The following is a 24,662-nucleotide window of genomic DNA, read 5'->3' as shown; positions in this document are numbered from 1 at the left end:
AAAGCTTCTTGCAATGCCTGCGTCCCATTGCTCCATTGGTCTCTTCCATGTTTGAATTTCCATAGAAAAGAAGAGTAACACTGCAGCCTGTGACCATAAGGTGCATAAATAAAGCTCAAGTCTGCTCTGAATTTTCCTCCAAAAATCAAACAAGCTGGACCTTGTAAACTCCCATGGGTGACAAACAGAACAGTAAGGAAAAACTATTAGTGCACACTTACAACGAACTGAATCCGCTGCAGGTGACAAGTACTCAGATTCATCCAGATGTTGTGGTTGAAACTTTCTGTGAGACTGACTGAAAATTTCAGGTGACCATTGCTGCACACCCTTACTGAAAATTTCCAGTAACCATTGATGCACACCCTTGCAGCTAACCAGTACCACCCTCCATGGGAAAATCCAAGCACAAGAATAAATACCTCCAGGATCCCATAGCTTCTCATGAAGAAACCCATTGATCAACTCACGGCTGTACACATAACTTGTATCATCTCCATTAATTAGCTCTCCAAACTCGCTCACCCAAGTTTCACTAATGTAGCACTTGCGTATTGCACTTGGACTTGGGCAAAACAGGTGAATAGGCCAATGATAATATATCCAAGTATTTGAATAACCAAGCATCTTTGTTTTCTCTCCAGGGTCCCATGGCAACAGAGAACTTGAATGAGGCGTGGCACAACCAAGATCAGAACATATACCACTGTTTTTGCACGAAGGAGCAACAAACTGGAACCATAAAATCGTGCCATAGGATTGTGCTCCATCAGGGGGCGCCAAGAATAGAATAACTCAGGATTAGCAGAGAGTGGATTGTGCAATATCCAAAAACTGCAACTAGAATACTCGTGATGTACCAAGCTGCCCTCCAATGTAGTAGTAGTTTCACAGGAAGGAATAAACAAAGCATGCATCTCAGGTTCCATTGGATTGCACGGACTCCTTTGGTCAGAACATGGATCAACTGGGTCACAAGGAAGATGAAGTGTTGTGTTACCTGGAACAAGCTGTATGAAAGGACTCATGCCTATTAATATTGCCCGGTCAGGTAGATGCCACTGCTCGCAAGGTTCCAGACAAACAAACTCTGGATGGAGATCGTCGTCGTCCTCGAGTGTGGCCTGACTAAGTAGCATCGGAGACGTTTTGGTGATGTTGCTGTGATCATCTACCTCAGCCCTCGCGCAAAGCTGCTGCTGCTCATCCTCATTTGTAACAGCAATATCAGTGCCCTCAGGTCTGTCTTGCAGCGCCGACATGGACGCCAACGCATCAGAGCCACTGGAGTCCACGATATCGAGTGTGTCATGCGTGAGTACGTACACTGGCACATCTCGGACTGGTTCGAGGCGCAGCACTGAACTGGTCGATGGTGGTGCCCTGTAGAGATTGGGTTCGACCACCGCAGATGTATCCAGAACTGTAGAGGTCGGTGTCGTATGGCTGTCATCAGCCTTGTGCACCGCAGCGGACGGAGACGCCCCAGGAGCACCAGTGAACGCCACTGCTTGGACATCATCCTTACAGACTAGATGGATGTCCGTGTGTGGAGTAGGCCGGGTAACAGACGAGTACACCACTGCCATAGGGATGGGAGGCGGTGAAGCAACTGAGTCTGGAACCTCTGCATCCAATGGCGAGCTCGGGCTACCTCCTGGGAATATCGTCGAACATGTGATGGGTGCAGCGAGAGCAAACTTGAAATTGTTGGCCATGGACGTTGCTCCAATTGCAGTGGAGATGGAGTCAACCTCTGTCGTCCTGATGTTCATGGTCCTCTGGGAGGTGACCCTCGCATCCTGAACAGGGGTGTGCAGATCGGATGGCGAGGAGGCCGGAGTCATCGCCGTTGAAGCATGTGGACGAGCCAAGGCGTTGGCGAGCGCTTCCCGGATGGCCTCCTGGCGCCTCTCGAACGCAGCGTCTAGCTCTGCTGTTACGGCTGCCGTAACCTCCGCTGTTACCGCCGCCTTCACCTCCGCCGCCACCTCTGCCGCCATGTCCGAAATGCGGGCGGCAAAGTCAGCGCGACGTTTTGCCCTCTTTTCCTCCCAATCAACAAGGCGCTGCTGGGATTCCTGCCACGAAACCGACTCGCGATCCCTGCGGGCAGCCCAAGATGATCCTCTCAGCATGGTTGACGAGGCTATATCGAATTGGGAAATTGTGGAGAAAATTTTTGGTTGGAATTTTGGGGATTTTTGCGTGGAGGAATCGATTGGTTCTGAATACCAAATGTTAACAGCACACTACTCACACATATCGATTACTCAGAAATTGGGGAATACATCCATGGATCCAAGAGTTCTAGCTATTACAGGAAGAGGAACGAAGAGGAACAGGGGAGAGAGGAGGGAGAAGGAGACAGAAGCGAGGAGGCCGAAGCCGTCCTAATCCAAGCCGCCTTTGCTCGTAGCAGTTTCCCTTGTATTTGTAGTTGGCGACATCGTGTTTTCCAAGCAGCCCAAGCCTATTACTGGAAGCCCATGGTACATCCAAGGCAAGAGGAGGCAAGGTCGCTAACACCATCGAGCTCTATCTAAGTTCTCGGCTAACTGTCAGTTAGCAAGAGGGATAAGGGATAACTAAAAGCAAAGAGAAGGAAAACAAGTTCAACTTACAATACATCTAAACAGACTGTGTGTATCAGAACTATCCTGAAATGCGCGCTTAGTAAGCGTCTTGTTATCAGCGCGAGGTACCTATTGGTACCTTCAGTATCTGATCAGAGAGTGAGTTCTCCCGTGATTGCAAATATCATCAAGGTATGGCTTGATCGACCAAAGACCTGTCCTATAAAACAGACCATCCTCTGTTGCTGTATCAACAAGATCTTTGTTATCCGAGAGAAGTGAAACATTGGACCAGCCCAACGGCTGCACTACCCTGAGAGCCAACCAAGAGCAAAGCTTGTGCTTCATCCTGCAACACTCAAGATATCAACGAGACAACATCGATAAAGAGCTGTATTCTTCTGATTAGGATCACGCAAGAACACCCCCAGCCCAGCAGCATTTGCATCGGTCGCAGGGTTGAACGCTGCATCGCGAAAGGCAGTCGAACCTGGTGCCGGCAGAGAGAAGAGAGCTTCCGCAGGGTTTAGGCTTGGAACTGCATGCAGTAGGAGGTCCTGAGTCGCTTACAGCCAGAGCTTGCTGCTCCTCTGAACATACAGTAAGAAATGCATGGACAGCACAAATAACCTGCGAAACTGACCAAACATTTTTTTCTATTGAAGAGCAAATCATTGCGAGCTTTCGAAAGCATCCAAAGGGTTGCCTGATGTACTGAAGCTGCAGGATGTGAACTAGAAGCAAGCATTGGATAATATTCGAAGTGTTAGTGTGTGACAAGAGTGGGGACAGGAGTTGACTTTATTATCCATTTATCCTCCTGTTACTCTGTCCAGAAGAGAGATTGATCAGGGACAGGCTCGGTTCGAACATTGCAATTCACTTTCACTTCATTTCTCTGTTGATGCAGATGCGATGGTGCGAGCTTCCACAGTAACCGGGATGCACTGCACACAAACCTACCGGGTCCCAACTACGCCCACATGCAACTCTATACCATCAGTCCACCCTATGAAACAGGAAAAGTAAGTACCACTATAATTTGCATGCACAAGGCCACACATACTCACAAGAAAACTAGCAAAGCTACCAAAACTTGCACAAACGAAACACCTGCACTGAGCTATGGGGCGCCTGTGGCTGCTCGCCGCTGCCGTTCTGAATCTTAGCTCGCGTCCGACAGGAGCCAGCTGACGAACCACTCGAGCTCCTCCGAGTCGGCCGCCTGCGGCTCTGCGGGCTGGGCCACATCATTCTGGGCTGGGGCGTCCCATAGATCGGATGCGAGGCCCTCCCAGTCCATGTCCAGCAGGTCGTCCACCTGAGCCGGGCCTTCGGGCACGACGCCGCCGGACAGCAGGGCTTCCATCTCGGTCTCCCCATCCCAGTTCATGGAGCTGTTCGCCTCCCAGAGCCCAGTCTGGTCAACCGCGCTGTTCGCCTCCAGCAGCCCAGTCTGGTCCACTGGCTCCATTACCAGGGGCCACGTCTCGTCCTCGCTGCACGGCCCGTCCGAGCTGAGGCTATGGCTGACGCTGCCACTGACGCCGTTGCTGGGCTGGTTCTGCTCCGGGTCGACCACCACGCTCCGCGCCCCGTCGCTCTGGGGCGGGCTCGCTGATGCCGACGACGTGGAGACGACGACGTCCTTCGCCTTCGCCGGCACGGCCGGGCTGGAGCCGACGACGTCCTTTGTCTTCGTCTTCGCGGGCTCTGTTTGCTGGTTCTTCGTGCCGCTCCTTGGCGACTGACCGGGGGTCCGGCCGCCGCGCCGCTTGCCGGCGGCGGTGAGCTTGGTGATGTCGATGGTCACGGTGGTGTCGTTGCCGGCGGCGTACGTCCTCCGGAACGTGTGGATCTGCCGGCTCAGGTGCGAGTTCCAGTAGTTCTTGATCTCGTTGTCTGTCCGACCCGGCAGGTGGCTGGCGATCAGCGACCACCTGAAAAAATCGCATACAGCAAGTCAGAATCAGATGCCAACCACCTGAAAAATTAGCACACAGCAAGCCAGAATCAGATTCTTCCTAGTACGTACTGGATATATTTTTTACTACGTACATGATGAGGCGGGAAATTAAAGAGCAAATGGCCGGGGATATTTACGCGCGAAGTTGACATTTTACCCTGCGTGCCGTAATCACGTATGGGCAAGAGTGTGTGTCGTGAAGTGCTGATAGCTCAGCGCACACTTAAGAGCGGCAGCTGCTAGTACCAAGTGGACTAGAGCCCTGGACCTCAGGCCAGGGTCCCCTTTCACTTGCTCTCACCATCAGTAGCACTGTATTTGTCAACGTAAAAGCCGAAGGCGATCAAGACATGTAGGCCCAGCATTTAATCCGCAGGGGCCACTGACAGGGACTCGTGAGCCAGATGTATTCAACGACCAATGACAAAGGGATTATATTCTCCTCATTTCTAGGAAAATAAGTATAGGACAAAAAGATGATAGAGAACACCCCACCAGAAAGCACTGAAACAACATGACAACTTAACTGAGACAAGAGAAACCTAGTATACTACTATAGCTAATTCTTGCTTCCACCCCGTAGCATACGGAGAAGATTGGTGGTGGTGTACGCGTCGCATAGCTACTTGGTAAGGTTATCTACTAGAGGTATTCATGCGCGCGCCCACGCACATGTATGCATGTGCATATATATATTTTGCCGTGTCTTGTCGAGCTGGGAGTTTCTTCGCCCTCACAACTCACAAGAGATAACCATGCACGTTGTTGCTAGTTTCTAGTTGAGCTACGTTAGTTGTAACTGAATGCAATCAACGTTCAAGTTTCGATATCTAATGGATGAAACATTAGTTAGGTGAAAGTTAAAATCTCACCGTATCTACACGACATTTTTTCCAGCAAATAAAAGAAGGAGCTTTACCTATTCATCAAGTAAAAGGGAATCGAGCTAAAGTTACAATATAAACTACTAAAAACTTATCAAAAAATTCTTTAGGGATGTACAGACAAAAGCCTCGAATATGTAGGTTTGAAATTTCTTATTTATGTGTATTTTGCACTCCCTCTGATTCATAATAAGTGCCAGGCGGGCTTTATTTCAAATTTGAAGTAAACTGAGACTTATTATGGATCGCAGAGAGTATATAATTTGGAAGCTACAGAACTATGTGGGTCCCTTTTCAAGGAAAATTTAAAGATAGTGTTTTCATTCGATTAATCTGAGTAAGCTTTCTACATATTGACAAACAAAGTATATGTTCCACAAGAAAAAAGTACATGTATGTTCTTATGACGTTATATGTTTTAGGTGGTAATTATACGATAATTCTATAGGAGTATAAAATCGCATGAAGATATTTCCAATCTAGAGTAATGCGAACCGTGCTAAGATATTTCTTAAAAAGCTTTTGCTTCAATGTGCCCTCCCTCCCCCGCAACTCAGACACGTCAAAAGCTAGGATTGCAGAAGCCGGGGTTCACCCCCATTTCGAAAAAAAAGCTAGGATTGCTCCATCTTATTAAAATCCTCGCAAAAAATCATCTGAAATAGTTTCTTAAAAAGTATGAACAATATAAAAAAATAATGATTGTTAGTTAAATAATGAGATTATTCAATTGTAGCCAGCAGTAGCTATCTTGTGTGTCATATATACATATGTTTCAACACGAGAAAGCACACAAGATGGGGCACACTGTCATGCACGTGTTGGTTTTCTTTAGCTAGGTAAGTGACTAGTGAGTTTGTGTTGGAGTTTAAAGGGCTACGTGTGTGGACTGGCATCACAAATATACTTAGCATTGGCAGACAATGCTTGGTTGGGCGCCGTACGTGTACCTCCGTGCTCTACAAATTACCGAGAGCTCGGCTACCTTTCTTCTTAGAGCGAAAGGGAGGGCGATGGGGCCGGGCTGGCCATGCAGGACGCGCGTGTGTTGCCTAGAAGGTGAGTTTCATGCATTGATTGAGAAAAGAACTACTGCCAGAGACTTGCCGACGCGCCATGCCCTCCGGCCACAGGTTCAGGATGCAAGCAGCGCGACAACCGACAAGGACGGCATCGGTAAATTGACCGTCCCGGAAACACAGCATAAATGTAGTAAGCACAGTAGTAGAACAAAACATATGAAACGACGGATGCGATCGAGAGTGAGGTGATTGCATGCGTTGTTTTCAGCTGTATGGTCTTGCTTTTCTCCAAAACGACCCACGGCCCGTCTGGAAAAGAGCAACACCACGATGATGTATGTGTTAGTAGCGTACTGGATGATCATTAGATGTGATATCTCAACTTTTAACATAGTCTCCACAAAAGTCATGTCATCCTGAACAGACTTAACATATACTCCCTCTGATCTGTTTTAATCGATGTAATCGGAGCAGAGGGAGGATATACTATCTCCACTCCAAGAAAAAAAGGGCTTATACTATTTTGCATGTCAAACCATATAAAATTCGACTAACATTTTATTAAAATGTATTAACACACAAAAATAAGATCAGTATCATTAGGTACATCATGAAACATATTTCTATATGACATCTGTAGAATAACATATTTATTAAGGAATTATCTAAAATTTTGATTAAACTTTACTTGGCTTAAATTTTGAAGAAAAAAAGCTTGTTCATTGGAAGGAGGAGTACTAACACAGTTTGAGAGTGCACGTGACAAAGCCATTGCATGTACCATAGTACCGGTGTGGTAGGTGATGTATGTATTATTTCTCTGTACCAATTTACAAGACATTCTAGCACACTATTCTAGTTCTAAAACTTCTATAATTTGATGCGGAGGGGGTAGCATGCAGCGTGCTGGATCTTTAGATGTGATATCTCAACTCTTATTACTTTATTAGCACAGTCCTCTTAGAGAACGAGCTGATAGCTCGTTGGCTAGTGGTAGCAGTGGCTACCCAGCCCGCCCGGGATCGATCCCCGCTGGGGACGATTTTTACGGGTGTCTCACAGGGGCGTTGATCCCTTTTAATAATCCTCTCACACGTATGTACGCCGCAATTACTAGCTCCTTTGGGACACTGGGTACCCTTGCGTGCTGTGTGTATAGTTCTAGGCTCTAACTTGTGCACTAGGGGTGTGCGTGAGTGTGGTGTGAGTGTGGTGTCGAGTTAGTGCATAAGTTCAGATACTACAACTGTAACACAGATCGAGAGGTCTCAAAAAAAAAAAAAAAGCACAGTCCTCTTATTAGCATAGTCTCTAGAAAAGTCTATCTTATCCAGAACAGACTTACCATGTACTCCACTTAGAAAGTGCACGAGAGAAAGCCATTGCATGTACCATAGGACCGGTGTACTAGGTGCCAGGGGACTGAGTAGACTTTTTTATGAGCTGTTTGGACAGACCTATGTGGCTGGTGACTCCTATGGAACTTTATTTTACTCACTGATTACGTCTTTGTATAGGAGAGAATAGAAGCTTGTGGCAAATTAATGCTAGACACTGCACATATATAAAACTATTCTTGAACAAAAAAAAAAGTAGTAGTATGAAATAATCTTGTGCGAGGGTGTGTAACAGCATATCAAATATTTACGTGCAGATTAGGGCAAATAAGCAGAAGCATGAGTATAGTGGAGACACGTATGTGTGTACCTGTTGCCAAGCGTGGCGTGGAGCTTGACGATGAGGTCGTCCTCCTCCTTGGAGATGTTCCCCCGCTTCACCCCGTCTCGCAGGTAGTTGATCCACCGTAGCCGGCAGCTCTTGCCGCACCTCAGCAGCCCTGGATATATATACCGCGCGCGGAAGCAAGCAGAGAACCATATGGACATGTTAGCGCCGTAGATGCCTATAATTAACGAGTTAATCTGCACAAGTCTGATCAGTTTGAGCTCTCCAAAGAAAGAAAACACCTACCTGCATTCTTGGGCAGTGACCTCCATGAGCCCTCGCCGTGTTCGGCAATGTAGTTTGCGAGCGCGTCGTCCTCCTCCGCCGTCCAGCGCCCCCGCTTGAGCCCCACCTTGTCGCAGCACGGCGCCCTCCCCATCCTCTGGAACGATCTATGGGTATGAATATGATGAACCAGATGAGCGATATATCCCGGCGGCCGCACGCGCGCCTCGAGTTAGCTCCCAACGACACGATGGAGCAACCAAACCGCGCGTGCCTGCGCTGCGCTCACCCGCCGGCAGAGCGGCGCGATGCAGAGGCTAGCAAGGCACCACGTTCAGCGCGATGGGATGTGCAGTCGCGTCCAAAAGGAGTTGGTGTGTGTGTGGGAGGGCCGGGCGTCGGCCGGGTTTACCTACTATGAGTTTATCGATGACCTCTCCTCTTTCTGATCGGTTTGTTGGGAGCTAGCTCTAGCTCGATACGCACGGCGGCAAGACACGACGCCTTAATATAGCACCGCGCGGGCGGGCGGGCGACGCCGACCCTCGGCCGGGGAGGGTGGAAGTGGAACGTAGGAGCAGTACTACGTACGATCTGCCATTAAACTTTGGTCCCGAGTAGGGACACGACGAGGCGCCGTGTGGCTGGAGGCGGGGCCGCGTGGGCGCCCGCGGGCCACGGGGGCGCCGTGGCACCAGGCCTCGCCACCGTCCCGCTCCGCGGCCTTGCCAGCGACCACGTTGTCTGCACATACATCCATCGCTACAAGCCCGTAATACTTACGTACGCGCGCGCCGGCCGGCCGCTCTAGGATACTCCAGGTCGCGCGCCAACGCAAGCGTTACCATTACTGCTCCTGCCACTAGCTCGCCCAAGCTACCTATGACGATGATCGACGACCGTGATTTGTTGCCTACGCAACGTCGTGAGTTGCTCCGTGCGTGTCTGTCCCTCGATCGGTACTCGCCGGGGAGAAAATCCGGGCCTGCGCTGCGAGTAAGCGTGAAGATTTTTTGGGTGCGTCTCGACGTCGCTGTGTTCCTATCGAGCTCAACCTTCTCTTTTCGGCTGCCAAGGCTGTTGATCCAGCTCTTGTAGCGCGATTAGGGTGGGCAAGTCCATCCATCGCGCGCTCGCGTACGTCCTCATAGATACAGCGTTTCGATCGGTCCCGCCCTCCGTATCGTACGTACCCAGCAGTGCCGTCTGCATTACTGCGCGTAATGGCTAGAAAGTGAGACAGGTATTGTGCCCTCCAGAGACCATGGGCGGGCACAGGATATTTGCAATGGGTATTCAAATTAAATCAAACAAAAATTCAATGCAACAAGGTTCCAAGTTTGTTCATTGCAGAAGTACAGACTACAACACAACAATTGCCACATTGTTCAGTATAAGTCAGGATCTAAATAGAAAGATTCAAGGACGACACCATCTCGACATAGTAAAGAAAATTACATGATAATTTTTCCAATGCTAAATAGAAAGGTTAAAAGAATCTCCATTACAACATCATCTTAAAATAGTAGAGAAACTACAGTGAGGGTAACTAATCTAAATTGGAAGATCAATCAGTGAATAACTAATCTAGATTGAAAGATTTACTAGTTTGCAAACTAAAAATAAACAATGAGAATTCAGAACCTAACCTAGGGTTTGACGACTCGACTCTGCAGTTTCACGGAACTCACACCAAAATCCCCTACTGCTCCGCCCTCCCGTCTCCAGGTTCTCCCGCTCGATCGCGTCGCAGCGCCGGCGCCCGGCAGCCGCCACAAATTCTCTCGCTCGCCGCCTCGCCTCGCTACTGACTACTGAGTCATGAACTCAGCATCGTCTGTCGCTGGATTGGTGGAGCCACTACTAGGAAAAGGCCTAGCCGTAAGATGGGTGTTAGTGGCGCACCAGGAGGGCAGTGCGCCACTACTACTTAGCAGTGGCGCACCGGAAAGTGGTGGGCCACTATTAAAAATGTAGTAGTGGCGCACCTCTTATGTGGTGCGCCACCACTAAGTTTGACCATGGGTTTGACCCAGCCTTATACATAGCAATGGCGCACCATGTAGAGGTGCGCCACGACTATTTTATGTAGCGATGGCGCACCTCTACATGGTGCGCCATTGCTATGTAAAGGGATGATGGACATGTTTGGGCATTACTTAGTAGTGGCGCACCATGCTTGGTGCGCCACCGCTAAGTGGTGCCTAAACATTTCACCCCCCCCCGGATCGCAATCGCCTTTTCGGGTTTGGAAAAAATAAAAGAAATAGATAGAAATTTCAAAAAATAAAATCCTTGGAGATGCCCATGTAATATGTCATCTAGGTTTAGTGAAATTTAAAAAAAATGAATTTTGATATATTATGCAAAATGGCGTCATCTTTCGGTAAAACGGGTTTTCTGGTTGCATATGACCTCCGATGAAAAACTTTTTTATATCAAAATCTATCTACGCGAAATTTCCTATTCGAATTCAACGGCCTACGGCCGTTTGGAGAAAAAATGGATTCCTCAATTGGAAAACAGAAACAGGACTTTTTTCAGGTTTTAGATTTTGGGCAAAAAATAGAAAAAAAATAGCGGTGGCGCACCCATGCCTTGGTGCGCCACTGCTAAGCTTCCCGCCCACGAATTTCAAAATGGGAGGAGCCGGCCACTTAACCCCCTCCTCCCTCCTCCCTCATCCCTCCTCCCTCCTCCTCCACATATTCTCCTGCTTTCATTCTCCTCTCCTCCTCCTGCTCTCCTCCTCTCCTCTCCTCCTTTCACTCCGGCGACCTCCTCCTCTCCTCTCCTCCTTTCACTCCGGCGACTTCCTCCACTATGTCGAGCTCCGGTGACCTTACTTTCCGGCGAGCTCCTCCACTATGGTGACCTCCGGTGACCTTACTCTCCGACGACCCTCCGGCGACCCTCTAGCCTCCATTACCTCTGGCCTTCGTCCTCTTGTTCATCCTCTCCTACATCTCCTCACCTCTCTTCACCTCTCCTACGTCCCTCATCCATCATCACCGGCGGCTAGGCTAAGAAAAATGAGAATGAACATTGCACAAATAATTCTAGCAACAAGAACGAGAAAAAATAACGAGCCAAAAAAATCGAAACAAAATGTGCCAGATCCGGATCCGTATCCGGATCCCGATCCGGATCCAGATCTAGAAATTTCAAATTTTAGTAATGGCGCACCTTTTTCTATCCAAGTGGCGCACCTCGGACGTTTAGGAGTGGCGCACCATGAAGCTAGTAGTGGCGCACTACCTGGTGCGCCACTGCTAAGCCAAATAGCAATGGCGCACCACTAGTGCGCCACTACTAAAAGTTAGCAGTGGCGTGATAGCAGTGGCGCACCACTAGTGCGCCACTGATGGGTAAAAGTGGTGCGCCACTAATTGCCCTTTTCCTAGTAGTGAGCCTCGAATGCCAAAGGACTGAACCTCTGAACAAAACTGCAGCTGCATTTGGGCCTTGGCCTAGATGGTTTGGTGGTTTTTGTTTTAAGACCGTTCGGGTGAGATGCTATGGGATAGACACTGTTTGTGGAATTGGTTTGGTTCATTGCTTGGATGCATAATTGCATATGCGCTAGACACGTTCCTGGACAAGAAACCGGAGCCCCTGCCACAGCTTGCATCTCTCAGTACGTACCTACATATCATATATACACTAGTGGAAAATAGTGCTTTTGCACCGGTTGATAAGGCCCATATGCACCGGATGCACAACCGGTGCAAAGCATCCGGTGCAAAAGGCCTCCCCCTTTTGCACCGGTTCAGTTGCGAACAGGTGCTAAAGGGGGCACCACGTGGCGGCTGTCGGGCGCCCGAGCGAGAGGACCTTTAGCACCGGTTCGTAATACGAACCGGTGCTAAAGGGTCTGCAGAAAAATGTCCCAAATTCAAAAAAAAAAATTCGAATTATTTTTCACTCCCTCTTTTTTTTTTCAGAATCTCTAATATTTTAGTTATTTCACAAGTTTAGTCTCTAACTATCATTATCTCTAGTCTGATTACTTACTCGTGCTCAGACTTCCCGCTCAGTCACCCATCCTCCCACTACTCTAGCACTAGCACGCTTAACTTCCAAGTTCCTTTCCATCCCGCATCCAAGTGCTTCGCGCGCATTATGTGATAGTTGTATCATATCAATCCTATTAACATATCGGTCGATGTCATATTTATTTATTGTTCGAATTTCAAATAATTCTTTTAATAAACAAAAGTAATGATATAATAATAATCTTGAATAAATAAATAAACATTAACTTTATAATTTGTATTATTTTTAATTATTTTCAATTTTTCTATTTTTTTTTGCCAAACATAAAACCTGAAAATTTGAACAACTTATAACTTTATAATAGTAATCTTTATGCAGGATGCAATTATTAATTTTAATTTTAAAAAAATAAAAAAAATCCGGAATTTGTAGCAAAAACTAAAATCTTCCTGCTTTCGTATTTTCATTTGGAATTTTGAGAATCTAAAAATTGGCTGACCGGGTATACCCGGGTGAATTCGGATGTAACTTTTTCCCACGATTATTTTGATATATTATACGCTTTTTTCCGACGTCGTATGCAAAAGTTAATGCGGTTTTACCATTTTTCAAAAAAAAAAAATTGCAAAAAAAGTGAAAATTCAAATTTATTAATTTTCCCTAATAGTAGGTTGCATAACATACAAGAATCTGAAAACATTTTATTTTTTGAATTTTCTATCATTTTCTTTTCTATTTTCAGTGTTAAAAAAGGCGATCCACAGGGGGGGGGTTGGAGGTGCGTGGGGAGCAGAAAAACCTTTTGCACCGGTTCGTGTTACGAACCGGTGCAAAAGGGTTCGCGGCTGACGCCAACCCTTTAGCACCGGTTTGTGTTACAAACTGGTGCTAAAGGTCCCGCACGAACCGGTGCTAATGCTGCGGGGACGTCTAGATCTCACGAACTGGTGCTAATGACCCCTTAAACACCGGTTCGTGCCAAATCCGGTGCTAATGCTCCTTGCAGCTCCGGATAAAAGACCTGTTTTCTACTAGTGATATATATATGATTTTTTTCCAAAAATAATGGGTATTCAGCTGAATACCCATGCATCAATGTGTGCCCGCCCATGCCAGAGAGACCCTGTCCATCTAGGATCGAGTTCTTTTCGGCTGAGGCTTGTGCAGTAGCTTCCCCGAAAAATCTGCAGTATCGGCCACGGTCCACTAAAAGGAGAGGAGCAATACATTTTTTTTTAGCCGGAGGAAAGAAAAAGTAGTTCCATACATAAGAAAGGATCCGTTTTATCGTTCGAGAGTCTCCCCGTCCCAAATGGACGAACAAGAAGAAGCAAGCTCAAGAAAGGCGCGAGAGAGAGTTGATACTCCCCTCTTCCACAATTAGGTGAAGACCAGGACATAAAAGATGATATCTCATTAAATAAAAGAAGGTTATTTTCTTTATTGTACAATATGCCATTCTTAGTGACGAGGGAATGTTCAACCGACTAGCCCACGAAAGCGAGTCATTGATCAAGATCGGGGCGGTCCAATCCAGACGCCATATCGAGGAGTCTACTGATCAAGGCCCAGTATGACGAAGAAGCCCGGTCGATCCATCAAGAACATCTTGGAAACAAAGAAATCAACGGTGGTAGTAGGGTTTTAGATGACTCGACCACATGTTGTAAAACCCTAGGTTAAGTTCTATATAAGGATTGACCAGGATCACGTGAAGGGACAATCCATTCATCCTCATAGCCACCATAGCTTCCATCTGCACTGTGATCATATAGACATCATTATAATTAAGAAGGAGTAGGTCTTTACCTCCACCGAGAGGGGTCGAACATAGGTACATTGTGTTGTGTGTCAATATCATACATGTGCTCCAATGTCGTCATCGTCAACCACCATCCGTAAGCTATCCCTGTAGCATCTGCATTGTTAATACCACGACAGTTGGCACCCACCGTGGGGCTGACGATGACATCTAGGGTCACATGACTGGTAGGACCCCTTGCGTCGGTTAGCCGCTAGATCACATTTGGATGCTTGATCACCATAGTCAACTACGGCTGATGACTGCAGGTACACAAATCAATTGTAGCTAGTTTCTAAATAAGAGTATGTACCCACGGGAGCTACTAGTTAAGGTCTTAATGCCCCTTGCTACTATATGTTAAAGGCTACTTGTAAATTGTTCTCTAATCTCAAGATTAAGGTGTTTTAAAGGATGGTTGTAATAGGTTGCAAGAAAGTAAACAAAACAATAAGTAAAAAAGCGTTGTGCGAAATGGGTGGAAACTTAATAAGACAAAGTGTCCTCGAGGATTATTGGATCCACCTCTAGCATTAGGATTCATGTTAATCAAGATAAAATATGTTTTCAATCATATTGTGTGTGGAGAAAGCTCCATAACAAGATGCGCTTAGAAAGCCATCGGTCATCGCATCTCTAAATAACCACTGCGGCTAGCCTTCTGCAAACCACATATTTACTATCGCAATTAAGGGTTTCACCCCATGATTATCGATATGTGCTTGTTGATTCCCTCTTTATCCCCCTCATCCATGTGTTAAAGTGCCGATACGGTAATGTCACTTCTCGTCGTTCACTTTACCACACTTCAAAGGGTACTTCCCTCTCGAGACCATAAGGCAAATATTACATGGTGCACAAACATATAATATCAAGAGAGAGAATTAACACACATTAATACTTAAAATCATAGATCATCTTAGATTCATGTCATATTCATGCTAGGGTTTCTCCATCTCCCCAAGAACAAAAGGAAGTACTCACACATGGAAACAATCAAGAACATCATCATACTCTTATGGATGGGATGAAAGTACTGGAATGAATTCGAATACAAATCCACAATAGCAATCAAGATTACAACTATGGTTGAAGGAGAATGGGATCAATGATGGTGATGGAGATGCAGCGGTTGATGATGAAGGGGATGATGCCTTGTCCTCCGATGATCCGCGTAGCAGCCCGGATGATGTCTTCTCTAAAGTTCCTCCTCTAGATATGTTTTCCAAAGTTGTGTGTCTCAGATCTCCCTGTCGCCTGCGCGAGATGAAAGTATTTGATGAGGCGGTGCTCCCCTCGTACCGATGCCCGCTAAACTTACTGGAAGTTGTCCTCGCATCCCTCTTTCTTCCAGGTGCATAATTAAGTGCTTAAATGATTTTTATCACGTCAAAATATCATAAAATGATAGTTTTTATTGATATTTCATCATTGCCTAATTATTTTGAGATCATGCGTAGACAAGCATAAAATGGCACGGTAGCGCGGTGAAATACAAAAATCCTATTGCTACTCAAAGATATCTTAATGAAATAATGGTGTAAAAACATCCTAAAAATGCACTGATCAACAACCTTGCCTCCAAAGGCATCCATAAGCCAACGAGGGTGCCGATCGTGCACGCGCGCAATCGCTCCGGCCAACCACAACATAACATTCGTCTGCATCACCGGTGCAACTGAAAGCGTTGGGGCTAACAACACTAGCAAGTCGATCGCCGCTGCAGTCAACGGGGACGACGTTCTTCATCGCGGCTGCCTTCAACTCCCCCATTGACAATGATTTCATCGCCGAGCAGGATGCAAGAGGCAGCCATAACGACGGATCTATCTTCCCCGTCCCTGATTACAAGTTAGAAGACTAGTTCATTGACTCGATATCTCGCGGGACTGACCCGCCCGATGCGGTGTTCATGGCACTTCCTATATACGACACTAAGACCACACAAGTAACATCGGTGACAGCTGAGGCGAAGACAACTGCGGTAACTCGTGTGAACAATGCAGTCCCATGCGCATGTACATCTGATGCGGGGGCTGGTGTCAACCCACCGAGGCCAAGCACCGCCACGAAAAATCAGGGGTTGCACCGGCAAGACCCAACACACGCCATTAATCCAAGAGTGTCCTTTCCCAACGCGGAAGCAACACCTGAACCGCCCCCAGGTCCGCTCACCACCATCACACAAGAAAACATGGACCAAATCTGGCTAGGGATACTCGGCCGAAGTCATCCCCCTGTTGTTGATGTTCTTCCATTAAGCGATGGCAGGGTATACGGTATACATGGCCTAACTTCATCCTCGCGTACTGCTGGCGTGTAGTTGACGTGGGAGTTAGAAATCTTTGTGGTGTAGCTTTTCTTCAGTTCCCCGGCAACGGCGCCAGAAATTTAGCTTGATACGCGTAGATGCACACGTCCGTTGGGAACCCCAAGTGGAAGGTATGATGCGTATAGAAGCAAGTTTCCCTCGTATGAAACCAAGGTTTAATCGAACCAAGTAGGAGCCAAGAAGCACGTTGAAGGTTGATGGTCGCGAAATGTGATGCGGCGCAACACCGGGGATTCCGCGCCAACGCGGAACCTGCACAACACAACCCAAGTACTTTGTCCCAACGAAACAGTGAGGTTGTCAATCTCACCGGCTTGCTGTAACAAAGGATTAAGCGTATCGAGTGGAAGATGTTTGCAAAGAAAACAGTAAAACAAGTAGATTGTATGCTATGTAAAGAACAGGACCGGGGTCCACAGTTCACTAGAGGTGTCTCTCCCATAAGATAAAAGCATGTTGGGTGAACAAATTACGGTCGGGCAATTGACAAATAGAGAAAGGCATAACAATGCATATACATGATATGATAAATATAGTGAGATTTAATTGGGCATTACGACAAAGTACATAGACCGCCATCCAACCGCATCTATGCCTAAAAAGTCCACCTTCGAGTTATCATCCGAACCCCTCCAAGTATTAAGTTGCAAAGCAACAGACAATTGCATTAAGTATGGTGCGTAATGTAATCAACAACTACATCCTTAGACATAGCATCAATGTTTTATCCCTAGTGGCAACAAGACATCCACAACCTTAGAACTTTCCGTCACTCGTCCTGCATTCAATGGAGGCATGAACCCACTATCGAGCATAAATACTCCCTCTTGGAGTTAAGAGTAAAAACTTGGCCAGAGCCTCTACTAGTAACGGAGAGCATGCAAGATCATAAACAACACATAAACAATAGATTGATAATCACCATAATCATAGTACTCACTATCCATCGGATCCCGACAAACACAACATATAGTATTACAGATAGATGATCTTGATCATGTTAGGCAGCTCACAAGATCCAACAATGAAGCACAACAAGGAGAAGACGACCATCTAGCTACTGCTATGGACCCATGGTCCAGGGGTGAACTACTCACTCATCACTCCGGAGGCGACCATGGCGGTGTAGAGTCCTCCGGGAGATGAATCCCCTCTCCGGCAGGGTGCCGGAGGCGATCTCCGGAATCCCCCGAGATGGGATTCGCGGCGGCGGCGTCTCCGGAAGGTTTTCCGTATCGTGGCTCTCTGCATCGGGGTTTTCGCGACGAAAGCTTTAAGTAGGCGGAGGGTCAACGCGAGGGGCCACACGAGGGGCCCGGGGGATAGGTCGGCGCGGCCGGGCTTGGGCCGCGCCGGCCACCCCCTGGCTGCCTCGTGGCCCCACTTCGTTAGGTCTTCGGTCTTCCGGAAGCTTCGTGCAAAAATAGGACCCCGGGCGAAAGTTTCGTCCAATTCCGAGAATATTTCTTTACTAGGATTTCTGAAACCAAAAACAGCAGAAAACAAGAATCGGCTCTTCGGCATCTTGTTAATAGGTTAGTTCCGGAAAATGCATAAATATGACATATAATGTGCATAAAACATGTAGGTATCATCAATAAAGTAGCATGGAACATAAGAAATTATCGATACGTTGGAGACGTATCAAGCATCCCCAAGCTTAGTTCCGCTCGTCCCGAGCAGGTAAAACGATAACAAAGATAATTTCGAAGTGACATGCCATCATAATCTTGATCATACTATTTGTAAACATATGTAATGAATGCAGCGATCAAAGCAAAGGTAATGACATGAGTAAACAAGTGAATCATATGACAAAGACTTTTCATGAATAGTACTTCAAGACAAGCATCCATAAGTCTTGCATAAGAGTTAACTCATAAAGCAATAAATCAAAGTAAAGGTGTTGAAACAACACATAGGAAGATTAAGTTTCAGCGGTTGCTTTCAACTTGTAACATGTATATCTCATGGATATTGTCAACATAAAGTAATATAACAAGTGCAATATGCAAATATGTAGGAATCAATACACAGTTCACACAAGTGTTTGCTTCTTAGGTGGAAGGAGATAGGTAGACTGACTCAACAATAAAAGTAAAAGAATGGTCCTTCAAAGAGGAAAGCATCGATTGCTGTATTTGTGCTAGAGCTTTGGTTTTAAAAACATCGAGAGAGCATAAAAGTAAAGTTTTGAGAGGTGTTTGTTGTTGTCAACGAATGGTAATGGGTACTCTAACTACCTTATCAACCAGACTTTCAAGAGCGGCTCCCATGAAGGACGTTATTTCTACCACCGTGGTAGATCATCCCTCTTCTCTTTTGTTTACACATGTATTTTAGTGGGGTGGCACTCCTTCCAACCTTTCTTTCACAAACCATGGCTAACCGATTCCATCAGGTGCCTGCCAACAATCTCATACCATGAAGGAGTGCCTTTTTATTTTAATTTTATTATGATGACACTCCTCCCCACCTTTGCTTTCTCAAGCCATGGCTAACCGATTCCATCGGGTGCCGTCCAACCTTTCACATACCATGGAGGAGTGTCTATTTGCAAAATTAAGTTGCTTACCGATAAATCGGAGCAAAACATGTGAAGAGAATTATTAGTGAAGTTAATTAATTGGGGCTGGGAACCCCTTTGCCAGACTCTTTATGCAAAGTTATTGGATAAGCGGATGAAGCCACTAGTCCATTGTGAAAGTCTGTCCGAAGTAAATGACAAGATCGAAAGATAAAACACCACATACTTCCTCATGAGCTATAAAACATTGACACAAATAAGAGATGATAAATTTTGAATTGTTTAAAGGTAGCACTCAAGCAATTTACTTTGGAATGGCGGAAAAATACCATGTAGTAGGTAGGTATGGTGGACACAAATGGCATAGTAGTTGGCTCAAGGATTTTGGATGCATGAGAAGTATTCCCTCTCGATACAAGGTTTAGGCTAGCAAGGTTATTTTGAAGCAAACTCAAGGATGAACAAGTGCAGCAAGACTCACATAAAAGACATATTGTAAACATTATAAGACTCCACACTTGTCTTCCTTGTTGTTCAAAACTCAATACTAGATATTATCTAGACCTTAGAGAAACCAAATATGCAAATCAAATTTTAGCAAGCTCTATGTATTTCTTCATTAATGGGTGCAAAGCATATGATGCAAGAGCTTAAACATGAGCACAACAATTACCAAGTATCACATTATCCAAGACAGTTTAGAATTACTACATGTAGCATTTTCCAATTCCAACCATATAACAATTTAACGAAGAAGAAACTTCGCCTTGAACATTATGAGTAAAGCCTAAGGACACATGTGTCCATATGCAACAGCGGAGCGTGTCTCTCTCCCACAAAGTGAATGCTAGGATCCATCTTATTCAAACAAAAACAAAAACGAAAACAAACCGACGCTCCAAGTAAAGAACACAAGATGTGATTGAATAAAAATATAGTTTCAGGGGAGGAACTCGATGATGTTGTTGATGAAGAAGGGGATGCCTTGGGCATCCCCAAGCTTAGACGCTTGAGTCTTCTTAAAATATGCAGGGGTGAACCACGGGGGCATCCCCAAGCTTAGAGCTTTCACTCCTCTTGATCATAGTATATCATTCTCCTCTCTTGACCCTTGAAAACTTCCTTCACACCAAACTTCAAGCAAACTCATTAGAGGGTTAGTGCACAATTAATAATTCACACATTCAGAGGTGACACAATCATTATTTTCACTTCTGGACATTGCATAATGCTACTGGACATTAGTGGATCAAAGAAATTAATCCAACATAGCAAAAGAGGCAATGCGAAATAAAAGGCAGAATCTGTCAAAAACAGAACAGTCCGTAAAGACGAATTTAGTAATGGCACCAGACTTGCTCAAATGGAAAAACTCAAAACTAATGAAAGTTGCGTACATATCTGAGGATCACGCTCGTAAATTGGCAGATTTTTTCGAATTTTCTACAGGGAACTGTGCCCAGATTCGTGACAGACAGCAATGCTGTTTCTGCGCAGCGATCCCAAATATAACATCAACTTCGACATAGAAACTTTACTTGGCACAAAAACATGATAAGGAGAGGTTGCTACAGTAGTAAACAACTTCCAAGACTCAACAAAACAAAAAATTACTGTAGGTAAAAACATGGGTTGTCTCCCATAAGCGCTTTTCTTTAACGCCTTTCAGCTAGGCGCAGAAAGTGCAAATCAAGTAACATCGAGAGATGAGGCATCAACATCATAACCTTGGGTGTTGGGAGTTTTCTCAACAATGCATGTTATCTTGTCTATGTAAGTTTCAGAGGCTCCTTTTTCATTATTCTTAGGCTTGCTATTCTCATCAAACAAATTTTCAGGAACAAGCCAACCATAGTTATTTTCTAGAGCTTCATGCATTCCTAGGAGTTTACATGGTATTGTTGTCTTAACCTCCCCACCATCATTAATATTATTAGTGTATTTTACTCTCTCCATGTCCATCTTTTCAAGGAGACTAACAAAATTGGTGTAAGAACCAAGCATTTTATATTTAGCAAAGACCTTTCTAGCCTCTCTTGCTACACCACCAAATTCTTTAAGAAGGGTTTCTAAAACAAAATCTTTCTTTTCCCCTTCTTCCATATCACCAAGTGTAAGAAACATGTGTTGGATTATAGGATTGAGATTAACAAATTTAGTTTCCAACATGCGAACTAAAGCAGCAGCAGCAATTTCATAGGTAGGTGCAAGTTCTACCAAGTGTCTATCTTCAAAATCTTCAGTAATACTAACATGACTGAAAAATTCTTCTATATTATTTCTCCCAACTATGGACCCACGTCCTACCGGTATGTCTTTTGTGGTGAAATTAAAAGGTAACATGATGCAATAAGCAAAAAGTAAACTAGGCAAATAAAGTAAAGACAAGTAACTAATTTTTTTTGTGTTTTTGATATAGAGAGCAAGACAGTAAATAAAGTAAAACTAGCAACTAATTTTTTTGTGTTTTGATTTAGTGCAGCAAACAAAGTAGTAAATAAAATAAAGCAAGACAAAAACAAAGTAAAGAGATTGAGAAGTGGAGACTCCCCTTGCAGCGTGTCTTGATCTCCCCGGCAACGGCGCCAGAAATTTACTTGCTGGCGTGTAGTTGACGTGGGAGTTAGAAATCTTTGTGGTGTAGCTTTTCTTCAGTTCCCCGGCAACGGCGCCAGAAATTTAGCTTGATACGCGTAGATGCACACGTCCGTTGGGAACCCCAAGTGGAAGGTATGATGCGTATAGAAGCAAGTTTCCCTCAGTATGAAACCAAGGTTTAATCGAACCAGTAGGAGCCAAGAAGCACGTTGAAGGTTGATGGTCGCGAAATGTGATGCGGCGCAACACCAGGGATTCCGGCGCCAACGCGGAACCCGCACAACACAACCCAAGTACTTTGTCCCAACGAAACGGTGAGGTTGTCAATCTCACCGGCTTGCTGTAACAAAGGATTAAGCGTATCGAGTGGAAGATGTTTGCAAAGAAAACGAGTAAAACAAGTAGATTGTATGCTATGTAAAGAACAGGACCGGGGTCCACAGTTCACTAGAGGTGTCTCTCCCATAAGATAAAAGCATGTTGGGTGAACAAATTACGGTCGGGCAATTGACAAATAGAGAAAGGCATAACAATGCATATACATGATATGATAAATATAGTGAGATTTAATTGGGCATTGACAGTACAAAGTACATAGACCGCCATCCAACCGCATCTATGCCTAAAAAGTCCACCTTCAGAGTTATCATCCGAACCCCTCCAGTATTAAGTTGCAAAGCAACAGACAATTGCATTAAGTATGGTGCGTAATGTAATCAACAACTACATCCTTAGACATAGCATCAATGTTTTATCCCTAGTGGCAACAAGCACATCCACAACCTTAGAACTTTCTCGTCACCGTCCCGCATTCAATGGAGGCATGAACCCACTATCGAGCATAAATACTCCCTCTTGGAGTTAAGAGTAAAAACTTGGCCGGAGCCTCTACTAGTAACGGAGAGCATGCAAGATCATAAACAACACATAAACAATAGATTGATAATCACCATAATCATAGTACTCACTATCCATCGGATCCCGACAAACACAACATATAGTATTACGGATAGATGATCTTGATCATGTTAGGCAGCTCACAAGATCCAACAATGAAGCACAACAAGGAGAAGACGACCATCTAGCTACCGCTATGGACCCATGGTCCAGGGGTGAACTACTCACTCATCACTCCGGAGGCGACCATGGCGGTGTAGAGTCCTCCGGGAGATGAATCCCCTCTCCGGCGAGGTGCCGAGAGCGATCTCCGGAATCCCCCGAGATGGGATTCACGGCGGCGGCGTCTCCGGAAGGTTTTCCGTATCGTGGCTCTCGGTATCGGGGTTTTCGCGACGAAAGCTTTAAGTAGGCGGAGGGTCAACGCGAGGGGCCACACGAGGGGCCCGGGGGATAGGTCGGCGCGGCCAGGGCTTGGGCCGCGCCGGCCACCCCCGGCTGCCTCGTGGCCCCACTTCGTTAGGTCTTCGGTCTTCCGGAAGCTTCGTGCAAAAATAGGACCCGGGCGAAAGTTTCGTCCAATTCCGAGAATATTTCTTTACTAGGATTTCTGAAACCAAAAACAGCGTAGAAATAAAGAATCGGCTCTTCGGCATCTTGTTAATAGGTTAGTTCCAGAAAATGCATAAATATGACATATAATGTGCATAAAACATGTAGGTATCATCAATAAAGTAGCATGGAACATAAGAAATTATCGATACGTTGGAGACGTATCACGTACCTACCTCCTTGGCGGCATTCCAACACTTGTTTGAGAGCTTCGTCTGGTCATGCCGTCAGTTTCCCTCTTCCAACATTACTTTGTTCCACGCGTTGTCTGTGCGGTGGATCTAGCTAGGGGAGTGGAGTTCTCCCTCAGAGACGAGCTTGTCGACGAGTACCTACCTGAAGACCTTCAAGAGAGATTGGCTGAGTGATACTGGAATTAGTTCTTTATCTGCTTTCCGGAGCAGCTCGACCCATTTGAGGATCTTGTTTCCTCGGCAATGACAAGCGCCTCCTAGGAGTTTCCCAGGCCCCACGACGATAGACTAACTCCAATCCTCGAGAGGATTAAGAGTCTCCAGTGGTGCGAGCTGACGGTGCACTAGGTCATGTCGAACTTCCTGTGAGAATGCATGGCGCCGCTGCACCAGCGCCTGCACTCGATGTGGATGTACGAGGGCCCTTGCGATGCAACTCTACTAAGCTCAGGGCCGCTTGGCCCAAAACTTTTGGACGAGCAAGTGAAGTTCGCGTTCAAGGGAGGTGCATCAGACGATCTCCTTCCCGGAGTGTGCCCAATTTGGGCAGACAGTGATCATAACGCCATCATCGCCTCTCTCCCCAACTGCAAAGAGTGGGGACCGAGGACCACTGGATGCCCCCGAGTATGATATGTATAATGGAACTTCTTCTTTGCGGCTTCCCGTGGCTACCCTACCGAGACTCCATCACCGAATCCACTATAGGGAAAGAGCCCCCAACATCTTCCCTGGAGAGTTCAGAGTGTCCGTTCCTTCTACCTGAACAGGTGGTGTACTTCCCCGGGGATGACGCGGCGGTGGGCTGCTTCGTGGGGACTGATACGTCCCAAACGTATCTATAATTTCTTATGTTCCATGGTACTTTTATAACAATACTTGAATGTTTTATACATACTTTACATCATTATTATACATTTTCCGGCACTAACCTATTAACAAGATGCCGACGCGCCAGTTGTTGTTTTCTGCTGTTTTTGGTTTCAGAAATCCTACAAAGGAAATATTCTCGGAATTGGACGAAATCAACGCCCAGGGTCTTATTTTTCCACGAAGCTTCCAGAAGACCGAGGGAGAAACAAAGTGGGGCCACGGGGCGCCGCCACACTAGGGCGGCGCGGCCTATGGGGGCCCGTGCGGCCCTAGCGTGTGGGGCCCCCGTGACCCCTCCGACTCCGCCCTTCCGCCTACTTAAAGCCTTCGTCGCGAAACCCTCTGTACCGAGAGCCACGATACGGAAAACCTTCCAGAGACGCCGCCGCCGCCAATCCCATCTCGGGGGATTCAGGAGATCGCCTCCGGCACCC

At 46.1% G+C, this 24,662-nt stretch overlaps 1 protein-coding gene across 1 annotated transcript; it reads right to left on the bottom strand.

Annotated features, from left to right (window-relative positions):
• Positions 1 to 3,494: 3,494 nt before the first annotated feature.
• On the bottom strand, positions 3,495 to 8,677 carry LOC124698096 (myb-related protein P-like). Its single transcript, XM_047230618.1, has 3 exons — positions 8,420 to 8,677; positions 8,156 to 8,285; positions 3,495 to 4,516 (listed from the first exon to the last, which is right to left on the bottom strand). The coding sequence occupies exons 1-3, from the start codon at positions 8,550 to 8,552 to the stop codon at positions 3,742 to 3,744; spliced, it is 1,038 nt and encodes a 345-aa protein (XP_047086574.1). The 5' UTR covers positions 8,553 to 8,677; the 3' UTR covers positions 3,495 to 3,741.
• Between the last annotated feature and the right edge of the window lie 15,985 nt (positions 8,678 to 24,662).

The sequence above is a fragment of the Lolium rigidum genome, chromosome 3, assembly GCF_022539505.1.
Source record: "Lolium rigidum isolate FL_2022 chromosome 3, APGP_CSIRO_Lrig_0.1, whole genome shotgun sequence".
Taxonomy (NCBI): domain Eukaryota; kingdom Viridiplantae; phylum Streptophyta; class Magnoliopsida; order Poales; family Poaceae; genus Lolium; species Lolium rigidum.
The sequence above is the reverse complement of the archived record's forward strand: the minus strand, read 5'-3'. Positions and strand labels throughout refer to the sequence as shown.

Bases quoted from the DNA above. Each gene is read 5' to 3' on its own strand.
- LOC124698096 (XM_047230618.1), bottom strand. From the start codon at position 8,552: ATGGGGAGGGCGCCGTGCTGCGACAAGGTGGGGCTCAAGCGGGGGCGC. The intron at 8,286-8,419 runs GTAGGTGTTTTC...ATATATATCCAG, and splicing joins GTCACTGCCCAAGAATGCAG to GGCTGCTGAGGTGCGGCAAG. The intron at 4,517-8,155 runs GTACACACATAC...CGATTTTTTCAG, and splicing joins CACGCCACGCTTGGCAACAG to GTGGTCGCTGATCGCCAGCC.